This window comes from Osmerus mordax, chromosome 7, assembly GCF_038355195.1.
Source record: "Osmerus mordax isolate fOsmMor3 chromosome 7, fOsmMor3.pri, whole genome shotgun sequence".
Classification (NCBI taxonomy): Eukaryota; Metazoa; Chordata; class Actinopteri; order Osmeriformes; family Osmeridae; genus Osmerus; species Osmerus mordax.
This window is the reverse complement of record NC_090056.1, coordinates 13,615,212-13,631,761: the sequence shown is the minus strand read 5'-3', so window position 1 is coordinate 13,631,761 and position 16,550 is coordinate 13,615,212. Positions and strand designations below refer to the sequence as shown.

Genomic DNA, 16,550 nt, shown 5'->3' with positions numbered 1-16,550 from the left:
TTTCCATCGAAAATTAAAGGAATGCATATCATATTATGGGTATGATTCAAAGATACAGTGAAATCAAATATGGAGTACAGGTAAAAGGCTCATAAAGGTCTCATAGGCCAGAGCCAAATCAACTATTTTGATTTGGCTCTGGCTACTTGTATCACACCTGCAACAGGCCTCAGCACCTTAGAAGCTGCCCTGGGGGAGCAGCTACCAGGATCAGTTAGTTTCTGCCCCCCATCTCCTCCACCTGATTCTCCAGTCATGGATCTGGAGCCCAAGTTGGCCACAGGGTGAAGAGTTCAGCTCTGGGGGAGTCGTCAGTCCAACTACCTCCGTAAACCCAGCTGCTATTTGGCTAACCTCACTCTGAACTCACCCCCTGAGATTTGAGCTGTCTTCTCCAACACACGCACTGCCTCTTTCCCTTACTCCTATAAACATCTTACAAAAGAGAAGATTCACAAACATTTGTTTTTTTGTTTGAAGGCTTTTACGATTCTGTGTTTGTACTCTGAATCACCTTATTACAAGGTCTGTCCCTGTCTCAAAACTACATTTATTTAGCTCCCAATTGAGATATTTCTTTGGTATGCTTTCCTATGGAGTGTTATGACAACCTTAACAAAACCAACAATGAGCTAAGTACTGGCTGGGTAACAGTGCAGGAATGTTGGCCATGAGATGACTGAAAGCCTTGGCAAGGCATGAACCAGCACACACAGACTGGGCACCCCACTAAGTTTCCACACAAAAGACAATCAGTATTTCATATTGTCTTTATTTCAGTCGGTGTCAATGGTATTCATCAATTTACAAAGCTAATCCTAAACCTGGTAGAATAGCGAATATGTTTGTCACCTAGCAGCTCTGATCACCAGTTCAAGCTGTATAAGATGACACAAACCCCAAATGTTGACCTTTAGAAGAACCAGTTTCAGATATTATGATTGTGTACTTGTCAGTCAACACTGCACCAAGTGAGAATCTTTCAGTTTAAGATTTGTAGTTTTCATAGTTCATTACTTCTCAGTTGCATTAGCAATGCTCCAACTCCAATGGTGGGCTGCAGGATTGTTGCTACTAGTTTCTGAGCTGCACATGTTGGTGTGCTTACTTGAACCGCTTTTGCCTTGGCACCTTTGCATATTAAATTAGATTGCATTTAATTCAATATGACATGAGTGCAGTGATTCTTATGTCCGTCCTTTGAAGGTGTCCATACAGGTGTAGCATCCTGAGAAGCGCTGAATCTCCTCCAGAGCTACCTCAGGCAGGAAGCTGAAAGAGGAAGGAGAAGTCTAAGGTTGGAATTACACCGAAACAGAGAACACCATGACTCTAAGGAACAAACTGTATCCTGTAACAACCTCTTGAGAATGACTAGCGCCCTCATTGTCCAAGGAAGGTAGACGAATGCTGTGTTGGTCCTGACTGCCTCCACAGTCCTCTGAGCCACCAGTTCAGGATTCAGAGGGGGGAAGAGATGAGGAAACCTGTTGAATGAAACAATACTGTCAATGCCTAACAACGGCTCTAAGTCAGGCTGAGGGAACATCTTAACATATTTGTAATTTAAAAAATCATGTCTGCTATAAGGTTATGCCTGTGTTTGGGTCTTGTAATATTAAATACCAACAAACTCCTGTGGTCTTTCTTTTACAGAAGGACTAGTAGGGAGTCCATAAGCACTAATGGTCATCAGAAATAACGAGATAGAGAGACAGGGATGAATAGCCTCAAGCAAAACACCCACCGTACTTTCATGCCCTGGAACATATCTGTGTTGGTGTGGAAAGGGAGTATGGTGGTGGAGGCCACCCCAGGACAGTCTAGCAGGCCCAGGGTCAGGCTCTCCATGTAGGCCAGGGAAGAGGCCTTAGATGTGCAGTAGTCTATGGCTCCTGGGATAGAGGCCAGGGACAGGATGGAGTTGATACAGACCACGTGGCCATGGCATAGTTCCAGCATACGGGGCAAGAAGGCCTTGGTAGTCTGAAGAAGTGGAGGAGAAGAGAGTGAGATTGCAGACAGAGCAAAAGCATTGTGTGAGGGACAGAGTCTGACATGACCATCTGCACATGTGATTACTGAATACAAAGTACAAATCAATATTTGCCGTTTACCCAGAACTGGCCCAGTGTGTTGATGTGTTGGCTTTTCATCAGAGCATTGTCGTCACTGTCCATTAGACTCTTCCCATGAACCACTGCTGCATTGTTTACCAGAATGGTGACATCACCTACCTATATTAAGAAAGATGCATTTAATTTTGGATCAGTGAAATATGCATTACAACTTCTTAGTCTCAAGTTGCTTGCTGCAACTCTTTTTTTAGTTAGGTATTTTTGTGAATTGCTGATATGGAATCCATGATTGTAACAAAAACCTGATCCACTTCATTGTTTAGTTTTGAAGTGAAAGATAACGTTTAGAATTGTATTTTTTTTGTTTTTATTATAAATGAAGCTGATAGACAGGTTATATATCACAGTATATTATACTGTGATATATTATATTTACATTATGGCTCTTTAAAGAGCTCTTATGTAGTTTGGATAAATTAATTAAAAGTTAATTTGAATAAAATAATCTGGTGATATCAGGCTGTTTTACCTTCTCTCGGACCACCTTGGCCTGTTTATACACCTCCTCGCGATTGGCTACATCACACAAGAAGTAATGGCATTCAGTTCCTGTAAGTGTGATCTCCTGGCAGGTGTCTTTCAGACATTTTTCAGTGCGGCCCCAGAGGATCACCTGACAAGAAAGATAAGGGACAAGTGTCAACTGTTTATTATATTATTATTATTACACATAAGTGAGATGGGAACCGAGATATATAGACACATAGAGCCATGGTATTATTTTGTATTTGAAAGAAAGACAAATTGTGTATGTGTGAGTGCGTGTGCATGTGCATGTGTGTGTGTAAGGAAGTCTGGCCAGCGGCCAGCCTTCCAGGGTTATTAGTGCAAAGGGGCTTCTACAGAGCCTGATCCAGTGCTCTGGATTCCCATCTCTAACTGCAAATCAAAGAGCCCATTTCTGAGGGGGGATCAGATCTCAAGCCAAAACCTCCTCCTGCAGGTCATCATACGGCTCACCATAATGTCAGACAATCTCAAACAGATGGTTGAGATGTTAACGTAACAGAACGAGTGCACCTTTTCCTAGTTTAAAGTTTACTATAGGAGCTGTATGACATAAATAATTTCCTATCTACTGCTGTCTGAAAGCGCTAATCCTTAATTATCCCACAAAGCAGCAAGCATTTAAAGAAAAAGTAGTGATACCCACTTGAGCAGTTTCCTCTGGAGAGGAGTGCTCAGATGAGATCATCACAACAGAAAAATTAAGAATGAAGTATGAAAAAAGCTGGTTGACCAGCCTCTGAACCATACTCTGACAATCGATTTTCAAGGAAACCTTCACATGATGTGTGAGGAGAAAGTGAAAGAGGGAGAAAGAGAGAGACTACAGGCTACAGCATTGCACTCTGTATTTTTCTTCACAACAATAAAAAGATTACAAATATATTCAAATTTGAATAAAACATTTTCCCTTTCACTATACCCTCTAAGTGAACTTTCTTAAATGTACCCAGAGGAGCAGGAGTCAGCAGGTTAAAAAGTCACACATCATTGTAACAGCCAGAGCCTCCCCGCCCAGCCTGTCAACACTCCTTTGTTGAGCTTTGTCAAAGCGCAGGGACTAAGGAAACACCTGCATGCGTGCCTTACTTAGGCTACAAAGCAATGGGGAAAATAATACTCAACGCCAGGGTAAGAGTTCACTGGAAGCTCAGTGGAAGTTTCTGGTTATCTGCCACATGCCAAGTTTCTTCGGTCAGTCTTCCAGCTCACACTTTCAATACAAAACCATATAGGCTACAGTATTGTTACATTTTAGTAGTTATCTTTCAAGAACATGTCTGAAATAAAATGCTATTTTGTTGCATTATATGCTAAAGTGGCAGTCAGGAATGTGACAGCTGCCTCATTGATTGCGAGTTTTGTTCACTGAATTGAAGCTACCAGGCAGTGCGTACCTTTTTACAACCCTGTCCAGCAAACTCCTTAGCCAGATGCCGTCCTATGCCCCTTCCACCGCCGGTTATCAGCACCACCTCGCCCTGAAGGTCTTTCCGTCTGGTTGGTAGCAACAATCCAAAAGTGGCTTTTAATATGCAGAATATCATGTGAAATGGGAAAAAAAACGCGTGTGCAAATTGTTGTATATCCATTTAGTAGGCTAGATATATGTGGATAAATATACAAGATTCCTCCAAGAAAATGTAGTTGAGTGAACAGATATCAGAACAGCTTTGAGCTCATCCAGGTTTCTTGAGTGTTTGGGTTATCAAAACACCAACATCTCATTGATTCAGTCCTATATGCTGGACACAACCCTTATTGCTTAAAGGACATAACAAGCTATTCTTCTGTCAACTGGTCGTGGGCTGTGCACCCGGGGACCGCAGAAGCGCTGCACCCTCTCTGCTAGGACTCCTTTCAAAGAAATACTTCTGTGAAACTGAAGAGACGACCGTCCTTGCAGATTAATGATGAAAATGAAGAGTATATCCTTAATCGATAGGCTAATGATTATTCCTCTCTATCAACCACACACACAGTTAGACTTCACTCAGTGACTGTCTGATCACTTCGGTGCCTTCATGCATTCGACTGCAAGTGCTCCTATTTGATTCTGCATGTGGGAGTGAATGAAAGGGGGGGGGTTATAGTCCACTTATTTTGACAGACAGTTTAAATGTTGTTGAACAGGCAAACCCTCCGACTAAAGTAGTTAGTGCTAATGCGCTTTATGTTTCCTACATGAAAAGCGATGATGATATTGGTTAATAGGCTATTATTAACTTAATTTATAATAAATGTGTAACATGTGAAAGTATAGCTTATAACCCACATGTATATCCTACATTTAGTCTATGTAGCCTATTTTACTAAAACAAATAATTCCGTTAAATTAATATTATTTGCTATTTGGTTTAACTGCAAAGCTATCGCTTATTTTCTCTTTTGTGACATCACTATACCTGACAGCCACAACCGTGAGCAGCGCCAGGGTAGACTACTTGGAATACTTGCACTATGACGCAATAGTTAATTAATTGTGAATTGAGTACATAAAATAGTTAAAAAAAATAATACAAACCTTAGTGTGGCGTTTACCACGCGAAATGTAGCGGAGCATGGGGCTTTTTGCCACAATGTTCTCCACTGCAAAGAAATACTTAAACGATAGAGGGAATGTGCCTCCTCGGTTTCCTTTCCTGGACCTTGATGTGGGACCTCTCCGCTATGGTGTTGTGTGTCTACTCGTCCTAATTCTGTTACAGTTGTGGTCTCTGCATCTCCACCGAAAACGTCGAAAGCAGGCAGAGGTTAGCGAAATCTTATATTTGTATAAATTCATTATATATGTAGTATATTGGAATGATAATGCCCCCTTTGTTTCCTTAACCAACCAGGATGAAGGCTATGAAGAAATTGATTTGTAAGTGTACAATTCTTTAAATGTATCGTAGTGTATGTGTGTTTGTGTCCATGTTTTAGCAAAGTCATCACTGACATAACATGGTTTTATCACAATAGGGACCTGTTGAACGATGCTACATCTCACACCGTCACCTTGTACAGTAGCTGTGTGGACTGTTTGGAAGAACTGCTAGAGATGTACTTGTTGGACCAAGAGGAGAACGAACAGGAATATTCAGATACTCTCGTTAAATGTGGCTCATTCTATAGCCGAGATGAAGGCAGCTCAAGCTGCTGCTGCACATACGTTAACCCTGATACCTGCTCTGACAATGAAAGTGATTCATGTTATTCCCAACATGTCCAGGGCCCATGTAACTGCAAGCAACACAAGTCCATCCACTTGTGTAACAACAGTGCTGGACGATGCCTTGACGTTCAAATGGACTCAAACACTGACAGTGAATCCATCATTGACACCTTTACCTCACTGCCATCCCTCAGTTCCTTAAAGTCCAGCCAAACCTCTCCTGTATCTGTAAAGTCCAGATTGAGGGAAACGGATCACATCCCACATCAGGTTTTCTATAGTAAGCAAGTCTCCACTGACAAACTGACTAATGATATGGGCATCTCCAAGGTGAACCAGCCACTCTCCCATTTGATTGACGGGGACCAGAGTATGAAGAGGAGTCTCAGGCGGACCTTCATTCGCAGGCTGTGGAGACGTGCCATACTGATGGTGCGGATCATTAACATGTTACTCCCCAATAGATTGAAACGTGAGACAAAGCAGCGAAGGCCTGATGGTGATGTCACTTTCCACACAGAAAGGCAGGCTCAGCTGGTGTCTGACAGTGCAACAGGGCCAGACCAAGTAGACAGCTTTATAATCAGTTTTCAAAGTAAACGTGTCATGTTTGAACCTAAAGTGATCCTCACAGCTCCTGAAATGACTCTCGGAAAAATTCCAAGAAATTACATTACTCATAAGTCATGGTGTCCGAAGATTCCGACACAGGAAAGGAAAGTACCTTCAAATGTCATATTCAGGTCTGTTTTGATGTGTCCCCTTCCTACTAAAGGTCTTGCCAATGAATCTGAACCCCCAAAGTCAAGGTCATTTGTAGTCTACCAGCTAGGTAAGAAGGTAGCAGATCTCCTTGAGATGACTGTCAGGCAAAATCACCTGCAGCAGCTTCTAGGAGTGTGTACTCTATACTCTGACTCTCTGGCAAAGCTGGAAGTTGAAAAGGTCTTATTGGTTTCACGGCCATCTTTTCTACTGTCTTTCCGAGGTGTAAATACACCATTCATCCCCCAGGAACACAGAGACAAACTGGAGTCTCATGTCAAACTTAAAGTCATACAGCACCGCTGGGGTCTTCCTAAGCTTGTTTCTCGCTCAGCTAGAGGCTTTATGGCGCAAGCCCCCAGGTTAAAACAAGTTGACAAGATCCACAATAGAAGAAATAGTGTAGAGAATAACTCACAAATAGATCATCTGTCTCAAGTTGCTGACCAACTGTCTGACCAACTGAATAAGAGTAAAAGCAGTGACCAAGCAACTTCAACATCCACAGAAGAAACCAAGAAAATATTTTTGCCTGAAATGACAAGAGATATGGCTATTGATTCTTTTAACGAGGGACAATCATGTAAGTTTGACAAATTGAAAGACGCAATCTGTCATGATTTGATGAAAGAGCGATGTACTACTAGTATAAAGATCAACCCTGAAACCCCTTTAAAGAGGAACTACCTGGAGATTACGTTAGCTTCCCCCAAGAGTAATGTTAAGAATGTGATAGAAGTGCTTGATTCTATCTCCAGAGTGAAACACATTCCATTCATGAAGAAGGAAACTCTTGACCTAATTGAGATTAACTTGAAACAAAAACATCTGGAAAATCTATTGGGACCACATACCCTCTTTCATAAATCCATGGATTTAATCAAACCTGAAGCATCTCTACTAGAAACTCTACAAGAAACACCATTGCCATCCTCAAAGGTACAGTTAGTCAGCTCTGAGACACATTTTCCCAGTAAAGAGATCACAGACAAGCTAGAGTTTCACATCAAATGCAAGAAGATCCAGCAACTCTTGGGCTTGTCTCAGGTAGTCCAAAAGTCTACGAATGCAGTCTTATCTAAGGAGTGCAAGACAGACCTTAGCAAGGCTGTCCCTAAGCCACAGTATGAGATCAAAGTTATGACACGTAACTTAGCGTTTCTGACTGATGCCCAGAAAGAAGCCTTAGAGAAAAATGTGAGGGAAAAGAAGGCTCACAAGTCCTGGGGTTACTCAAAACAAGTGCTGCAGTCTCTAAGAGCCTTTGAGCTGCCTAGAGGTGTCGCTAAAGACCTGAGGAAGAGATGTCAACCTTGTGCCGAACCCCAACCCTTTTCAAGGGTTTCAAAGGAGGCCCCCACTGAGATCATCAACCTTCATAACTCCAGTTCATTAGATGAATTCAACCACCCAGAAGCAAGTGATGGCAAGACCAACCAGAACAACTCAAACAGTGTCTCCAGTTTGACCACTGATTTGAATGAGAAACAAGGATTTTGGAAAGCTTCTTTTGGCCCTGTTATTCAAAGTTGCTTAGTTTCAGACTCCATCCTTGACAATAGGGCATCCCTACCTCTACCACCAGACGGATGGTTTGAAATGGCAGCTAACTATGTCCACCATCCGGGGCTGAAAGAAGAGTGAAGTGAATGGATGCCTATTCATTAGTGTGAGTTCTAATTTGAAAGTTTGTGAGTTCTAATTTGAAAGTTGTGAACATTTAGAATACTGTGCACACAACCCTCATACCTAAGTAGATGGCAGATAGATGGTAGTGTATCCGTGTCAAGGTATTTTCAGAGCAGTAATTTTGCTGATTATAATGATCTAATTTCCTTTCAACAGAATCCCCACCAGCTGAGTCAAGTCTCATGTTTTGACAAAATACAGATACTCATTTGCATTCAATCCTTGTTTTTGTTTTTTTCATTTCAAGAAAAGAGTCACAAGAGGGAGACAAACACATTACGGTTCACAGTAAATGTAGCACAGAATGGGGACATTCTCAGATGTTTCATGTCTTCATTGTCATCACTTACTCACTCACTATTTCTTGAAGATTATATCTAAATGTAATCATTCATACAAAAATGAAAGTGACAAATAACATTCCACAACCAAAAGATCAGTTTTATATTCACTTAATTAAATTTTTATTTAAGTTCTTAATGATCCACTATTGCAAAACAAGCAATCTGTGTCCTGATGTTCAAATAGTAGGATGGGAGAGAACATGAGTTGTGGGCCAGCCCACAACATCTCAAAGAATGGAAGAAAATAAAAATACATCTATGACACTTTAGACATAATACTACTGTTCTTATAGTCATCATGAATGTACCACAGTTTGGAATTGGAAAAGTGTTTGTGGGATATTGATTAGAAAAGGGAGGATATATTTTATACCCAGAAAACCTTTTGGTTATCAGGATATCTTAGGATGGACATGCTGTTTATATTTTGGCTTGTGAGGCTGAGTCTTTAGAAGACTTCTGTGAACCGCTAATACTGTGAGCTCATACAATAGTATGCCAAAAGCCATATAGTTAATCCTTGAGGCAGTATGACAACAGGCTTGCTCAGAATTTTGAATGGATGTTGTACTTTTTAGTCAGACCTGCCTTATGCCGATGGGGTGGAAACATCAGCAGATAGGGATAATACTGAATTCCATATCAAGTCCTAACCACTAGCCCTTAACACTCCTAGATCTGACAAGATCTAGTAGTTACAACAAACAGGTTCCAACTATAATGCTACTTCACCTTCTATTTGGCTGGAAGGAATTCTCTGTGGTGGGCTGAGGCAAGGTGTTGGTTTGGGAATTAAGCATAGGCCGAAAGAGTATGCACATGCAGTTTTCAATCATGTCATCTCCAGTATGAGGCTCAGCAGAAGCAGCAGCATGGTCTTCAGTCCAATCATCGCCTTACAGCATGCAGCATCAGCTGTTGATCAGCACCAACAGAAAGACATATTAAAGCACATGCATTTTTGTTTATTTCATTTATCACGTCTTATTTACAAATTTTTACAGAGAAATGCTTACCAGGAAATGTCTGCTTTCCCTTCTTAAGCCTTGGATTTTCTATTAAGACAGAGTCAACAGTCACATTTTCAAATATATTTTATGAACCAATAGGAAAATCCCAACATACACTAACCAAAGACAATGAGACGCGTGTGTGTGTCAGTTGAGCCAAGAGGATTCTGGGCCGTGCAGCGGAACATGGAGCCATTGAGCTCGGCCGGTACTCGGTCCAGCACCAGCTGCCTCCCATCATGCTGTTCTCTCCCGTCCAACAGAGGGCCACCCACCTTGGTCCAGGTAAACAGAGGCTCTGGGAACACCTCGTTCTTTAGGGTTCATGTGAAGCAGAATACAAAACATTTCTTTGTATCTGGCATCATAGCTTCAAAGCTCAAGATAACATCCCTCATAAACCCCCCTCTGTGATCAGTGAGGTAGGTGGTAGGTATTTTCATATCTACAGTTGTAAAGTTGTATAAGTGAACACAAAGCTTTATATTGTGATTTTCTACAGGTGTGTAATGCTTTGTTAATTCATCTTTGCCTTCAGCGTTGACTGTTAAAGGTAGAGTTTGTATATTAAAATGCTCCCATCAGTTGTAACTAAATATAGTTCTATAGAGACATCTGGTGGATAACCATTAACACTGTTGGTTTGGTTACAGAGCGTTCGAACATTTGACGTGTTAATCCAGCAGATGCCTTCTCAAAAGGACTAAGCTTGGATAAAACAAGATCATATTTCCATCCAAGCAACTGCTTGAATACATAAACCTTTTAAAATGTATAGATCCATGCTTCATACTTAACATTTACTGTAGATTGCAAAAATAAAGTGGAACATGAATATTTGAACACTAAACTAGTAAATTCAGAGTTAAATTAGTTTGATAGTCAATCATGGAAGCAAACCATTTTTTATAAAGGCAAATCCTATTGTGAAGTGTCCTCAAAAGGTTTTAAAATCATTTTCCTAGGGCTCCTTGGTGGCTCACAGGCCTTACTGCAGAAAGCTTAGGTAACTTTTGTCAAAATGTTACTGTATTTAAATGGTTTATACAATGAGCAATGAATTCATAAAAGGTATGCTTTGCACTTACCCCAGATGATCCTACCTGGAATCCCTGCACTGTGATTCGGACAGTGTCTCCTACCTTGGCCCTACTGGGGCTCATTGACAGTTTAGGGCCCCTAGGGGCCGCTACAGGAAAAAAAAGAATCATGCTTGTTTTATTGTTCTTAATAATATGTATATTTGATTTGACCATAGTCTCTGTGAGCATTTTTGTCTGTTGACAACTTCTATAGTCATGTTCTATGTCTATGTCATGTATTACACTAAAAGCTTTTAGTTTCAGAATTAATGAATAAATCTCTACAATATCTCATAATCCAGTCATATTTACTGAAGTGAGGTTTATGTTATAATAGTCATGCTTGGCTTGCTTTCAGCATACTTGTGTGTAGGTGTGCCTTCTTATGGGATTACTCAGTAATAGCTATTCTGTATGCATGTGAATGTCTGGGCTGCTGTGGGAATTCTAAACCAAGTCAGACTAATAGCGTGTCAAAACACACCTCCATTACGTGACTCACCAGTCACAAGCACACATTGTCTTATGTGGACTAGGCTTAAACGAATGAGTAAACCTGAATAGTGATGAGGTCTGCAAAGGTTTAGTAATGCTTTATGTAGGCGTTTGTTCCATATTAGTGATGGTAGTGGCTCTGAGATAACTATTAGGCTGCAAACCAGGCATGTCCTGTGTCGTGGGGAGTTAAAAAGTGAAGGTGATACTTTTCTTAGGGGAAGTTGTTTAATGATGTTACTATTATGGTGCAGTCTTTGAACAATATAAAGCTTTTGAAAAGTGCAAAAAAAAACAAATAGATGTTATTTTACTGAATGTGGTTGTCGACTCTATAGATTCTATAGGCAATGTACTGTATAATTGCCTGCTCTGCCTCTTCATATAAAAGAGTGTGTGTGATGAATGTACTGTAAGTTCGTTCTTTTGTACCAGATATTTTATTCAATGTGTGCAACTGTGGTGTCTGACTTATGGCAGTTACATAAAGTACTAAGTTTAGTGTGAGTTGAAACATTCAAAGTATGCACAAGCACAATTCGATTTTTCGAGAAATGGTGCTGTGCCAGGGCAGGAGACTAGTGATTGCCACATCCAACAGCCCAACATATAGAACATTTAATAGAGATAACTCACCCAGAGTAACCTCCGCCTGCATGGGCATGGATAGGGCTGGGTGTTTAACCTCACAGCTGAACAGAGCATCATTGTCTAGCTGGGGGTTGAGGCTCCAGGTCAGCAGGGCACGCACCTCCATGGTACCATCACTGGAGGCCCGCTGCCGGTGCTGGAAGTAGTACAGGGGGTCTGTGCTTTGGACCCAGCGTGGGAACTCCCGACTCACCACTGTTTCTGGGATTACTTCAGTGAAGGGATTAGAGTTTGAGTCAGCACCAGGAGCACTGGGTTCTTTCCCTGGTTCCCCGACCCCAGGGCTGTCCTGATCCAGGCGCTCAGGTTTACCCTCCTCCAGCAGGGAGAGGGATTTCTTAAGCTTGGTGTCATCCAGATCTCGGCTGACGATGGGCCGCGACCCCCGGAGCCCTGCCAGGCCCCTGCTCTGGCTCTGCCCACCCTCTATGGAGAACGACTGGGCTGAGGGGACCACCTCGATCAACTCCCCATCCCGTTTGAAGTATACCTGATAGAGGAGACAAGAAACATTGAAAGTCTGTGATATACACAAAGCATATTAAGGTTAGAGACAAACTGGAGACTGTGCCTTACTCACCACAGGCGCTGGCTTCCCCCCAGTTACGATGCACACCAGAGTGAAATTCTGGGCTTCATAGCGACTAAATGGCGCTAGACTGTCTGCAGCCACTACAGAGATGGACTTGGGAGGTACTATGACGGAAAAGCACATGAAGATTTACAAAACACTCTATAATCAAGCCATTTAATTAATTTACTGACTCTTTTGTCTTCCATTGATTTAAGGACAAACAACAACACAAAAACCTGTTTCAGTCCATCAAAATAATTTCTCTTGACTCTTACCCATGACGGGGAGCATGATACTCCCAGATGCTAGGACGACCCTGTCACTGGACGCTCTGTCATAGATCCCCACGTGACACTCATAGGGCCCATCATCCTGCATCTGGACCTCTGGTAGCCTACCAGCACACACATACATTTATGGATTTAATTAAAAAAGGTTTACATTGAAATTACTTTGTTGTGCATCGTTGGGTGGCAAGTGAAACAGCTTACCGGACAGTTGACTGGTACACCAAGTCCTCTCGTTTGCGGTTATCTTCCATGTGGGAGAAGTTGGTGTTGTACATGGCATCGTAGGTGAAAATCTTCTGCTTGGCACCACCACCATCTATCACCTGCAAAGCATTACTCAGTTACTCATTATAACTTGCATAACAACTCTAGTATGTGTGTTCCATAAACAATTAATGCAACCAATATTTTGTTATTCCTAAAGCCAGAGTATTAAATGTTTTGCCAAAACGTCTAGTTTTGAGATTTTTATCAGTTATGTATGGCACGTGGGCTTTTTCGAAATGATTTTATAGAGGGTGAAAACTGCATTTGAGGTGCATCACTATGAACACTCACAGTGGGGAGTGCAGTTAATGAGAGCTTGAACTGAGCCAATTTCTAAAAGCTAGAATAGAACAACCTTTCTGTGGACAGTAATATTTCTCTTCGCCTCTGAGTAAGGCTTTGATCCAAGTGACAGGGTTTTAATTGAAGTGTCAAAAAACACTGCAAACTGTCAAGAGATTTCCAGAATAAAAAACCCCCACTAGATATGGGCTGTTAACTAACTTTTGGTAAATATTTGTTATATTATAGTCAAGAATTACACAACTCGAAGCACATTCAATTAACTGTTGGATTTTCTCAGTAGACATAATCTTGTCCATAAGATCATGAAACATGAATAAATACCCATAAAGAAATGTGACGTATCATGCTACTTCATGGACATGTGCTGTCAACATGTCAAGATAAACTTCTCACCCGAAACCACACAATCTCTCGCAGGTTGCCATCCGTCCTGAAATTGCACTTGAGTGTTACTGTGTCTCCAATGACTACGGGAGGGAGGGGCTCAATGGTGACGGTTAAATAACCTGTTGTTACAAAAACAAAACACAATCAGGAAGAACTCATATTTAACACATTGTTTATTCTATGTGAAACAATCTAAAATTGTATCAGAAGAACTGTATTTCAACTAGAAACTGTATTTCACTGAGTCAGGTGGCTGAGCGGTGAGGGAGTCGGACTAGTAATCCGAAGGTTGCCAGTTCGATTCCCGGTCATGCCAACTGATGTTGTGTCCTTGGGCAAGGCACTTCACCCTACTTGCCTTGGGGGATTGTCCCTGTACTTACTGTAAGTCGCTCTGGATAAGAGCGTCTGCTAAATGACTAAATGTAAATGTAACTAGTGAAATCCCACCAATAACTTATAACATTCGATTTTCATTGTTTCTGCTATTTAAACACTTTTTGTGCTAATGCAACAGTTGGATCTAAACATCTACACAACCAAACCATTTAAATGACCTCTACAAGGGATAGAAAATACCCAGCCTCTTGCTAAATTAAGCCTGTTTCCTCTACCTAGCTCTCCAGCTCATAAAGCAATAATCTCTCTCATGCACAGCCATGAATACTTTCCATCAGAGCATTAATAGTAAACTATTTAAATATATACATTGTGACCGACAGAATCTAAAAATACTTCACTGAAGATAAATATATAGTATTATCTAAAGCAACAAGCTGTAGTCATGCTAATGCTTGTAGGATCATGTACCTATACATAAAGACATTTTGGCCCCGTTAGTCTTCAGGCTACTCAGTGTAATGGGCTAGGAAAGATCCCAGTACATGGTCCTCTGGGAGACAGTAAGCCTGCACCACCTCCGCAACATTGGCCTCTACATCCTGACGTCACCCACCAGATTATTTTTTCTCCATGTTTTCCCCTAATCCTCCCAGCTTTTCATCCACAGACCCAGAGATTCACAACTGCCTCCTGCTCCTCTTAATACATAGGGGGACAGAGCTACAGTACATTGGCTTGAGCGATTGGGATAGGAAGAAGACATAGTGCTACTCCTTGATGCCCTAACTGAAAAAAATGATGCACGGTTGTACAAGCAAAATACATTTCAAATAAGAATGCTGGTGAATGTATTCAAGAACTATAACACCTGTGTCCTTGTGCCTTATAACATACAGTTGCAATTCTTAGAAAAGTACATATGTATCAGTATGGTCTCATTCCATTCAGATATTTCTTCCTTTAGATAAGTCTGAGCCATTGCTGTTTTTGAATTGTGGACTTTGACTCACAGACGACAACATAATGCCTGCTTAACCCTCAAACCAAAGATAAGGATACCCAGATCAACGCCAACCAGTGGCTTGAAAGGAGTAGTCCTTCATTATGGTCACTTATGAAGATACGAAGCCTGTCAACACCAGAGATGGTCTCCACTGTAAAACTAGGGGCTTGCCTCATTTTAATGCTCCACTTTGATCACAAAGCTTGACAGGCTCCACTATTCAGGGCAGGCATATTGAGGGACAACTCTCAGACAGAGCTGTATCTAGCAGATGATTGACAGTGAAAGCCCTCTATGTAGCCAAAGTAATGCCATCATAACTATTGCTCTGCCTCAATGAATAGAAGTATAGCTGGATTCTACTGTCGATTTGTGACAGAGGCATTCTCAAGGCTTGTGATTCTTGTGAGCATGGACTGAGCATGGACTGAACATGGAAAGTATAAGATTAGGCTGATCATTTCCATCTCTTTCTGTGTCTCTGTCACACATACACACACACACACACGTTATACCTATTACTCTCCTGTGATTGGATTTACATATTTTAATGATCATGATCCATCTTTAGGCTTTATATGTTGATGATAATTGCTTCATATAATTTTCTGAATTTTTTTTTTTTTTCCAGTCCAATGGCCTTGGGACAGCAGAATTTAATCATTTTAGTGTTCAGATTACTTTTTCTAAATGGGTCAGAGCCAAACAAAAGAGTTTATCCCCCCAGAATAATCAATCAGCAACCTGGGTTGGATAACTAGGACATCACAGCCCGGAGCACCCAATACCAACATTAATTTTCGATTATATCAAACATGTTTTCCATTAAGAAGCCTTAGATATTAAAATTGTATTTATACGGATTACTGTGGTGGAGAAACGAGAATGAGAGGATACAAAATCTAGTCTTTCAATCAATTTCTGTCAAAGACAATAGCCTACGTGCTCTACAACACAATGTTAAAAGTAAAGATCTGCCGTCTTTTAAGCTGAGTCAACCGCCTCTGCAATCAATTCAAGTTCTAGAAATATGTAAACTAGCCTAGTTCCAAAATAGATCAATAGCCTTTTCCACCAAAGTACACAATTCAAAAGGCCTATCATGATAGAAAAATTAATGTTCACAAGTTCATGCAATAAACTTTTAGCCATGCTGGGAAATTAAATCCATCAAACATACTAAGCTTTCACTTAAACAACAAAATATGACTTACCGACGGCTAAATTTAAGAAATCGGCACACACAAGAAAGCACAGAGAAAAAGCACCACTCATCTTCCGTTGTTTCTTGGTCAAGTTGACTCCATCTGCTACCAGACACCGACGATTTGTCATCCACCTTGCCCGTGGCATGTGTTCGGACTCGAATCCGCATTCCGAAAGCTTCATGCTATATTGGACCGGCCATGTATTTTGAGCTTTCGGATAGATAGATTTCTCTCTCCCATTATTGCATCTAGGAAAACATCGTGTTAGGATTAAACATGGCAACAGATTTGCTTGAAAAAAATATCCTCCTCTTCCTCCCTCAGTCTCCCTTTCT

At 41.1% G+C, this 16,550-nt stretch overlaps 2 protein-coding genes across 2 annotated transcripts; both read right to left on the bottom strand.

Annotated features, from left to right (window-relative positions):
- Nucleotides 1–754: 754 nt before the first annotated feature.
- On the bottom strand, nt 755–4,655 carry dhrs3a (dehydrogenase/reductase (SDR family) member 3a). Its single transcript, XM_067240266.1, has 6 exons — nt 4,043–4,655; nt 2,608–2,751; nt 2,118–2,237; nt 1,748–1,986; nt 1,362–1,487; nt 755–1,272 (listed from the first exon to the last, which is right to left on the bottom strand). The coding sequence occupies exons 1-6, from the start codon at nt 4,235–4,237 to the stop codon at nt 1,188–1,190; spliced, it is 909 nt and encodes a 302-aa protein (XP_067096367.1). The 5' UTR covers nt 4,238–4,655; the 3' UTR covers nt 755–1,187.
- A 4,089-nt stretch (nt 4,656–8,744) lies between these two features.
- Nucleotides 8,745–16,424, bottom strand: igsf21b (immunoglobin superfamily, member 21b). The gene is made up of 10 exons (XM_067240398.1): nt 16,222–16,424; nt 13,669–13,781; nt 12,904–13,025; nt 12,688–12,806; nt 12,419–12,534; nt 11,824–12,328; nt 10,699–10,799; nt 9,732–9,924; nt 9,617–9,655; nt 8,745–9,515 (listed from the first exon to the last, which is right to left on the bottom strand). Exons 1-10 carry the CDS (start codon nt 16,394–16,396, stop codon nt 9,433–9,435), a joined length of 1,566 nt encoding a protein of 521 aa, XP_067096499.1. The 5' UTR covers nt 16,397–16,424; the 3' UTR covers nt 8,745–9,432.
- Between the last annotated feature and the right edge of the window lie 126 nt (nt 16,425–16,550).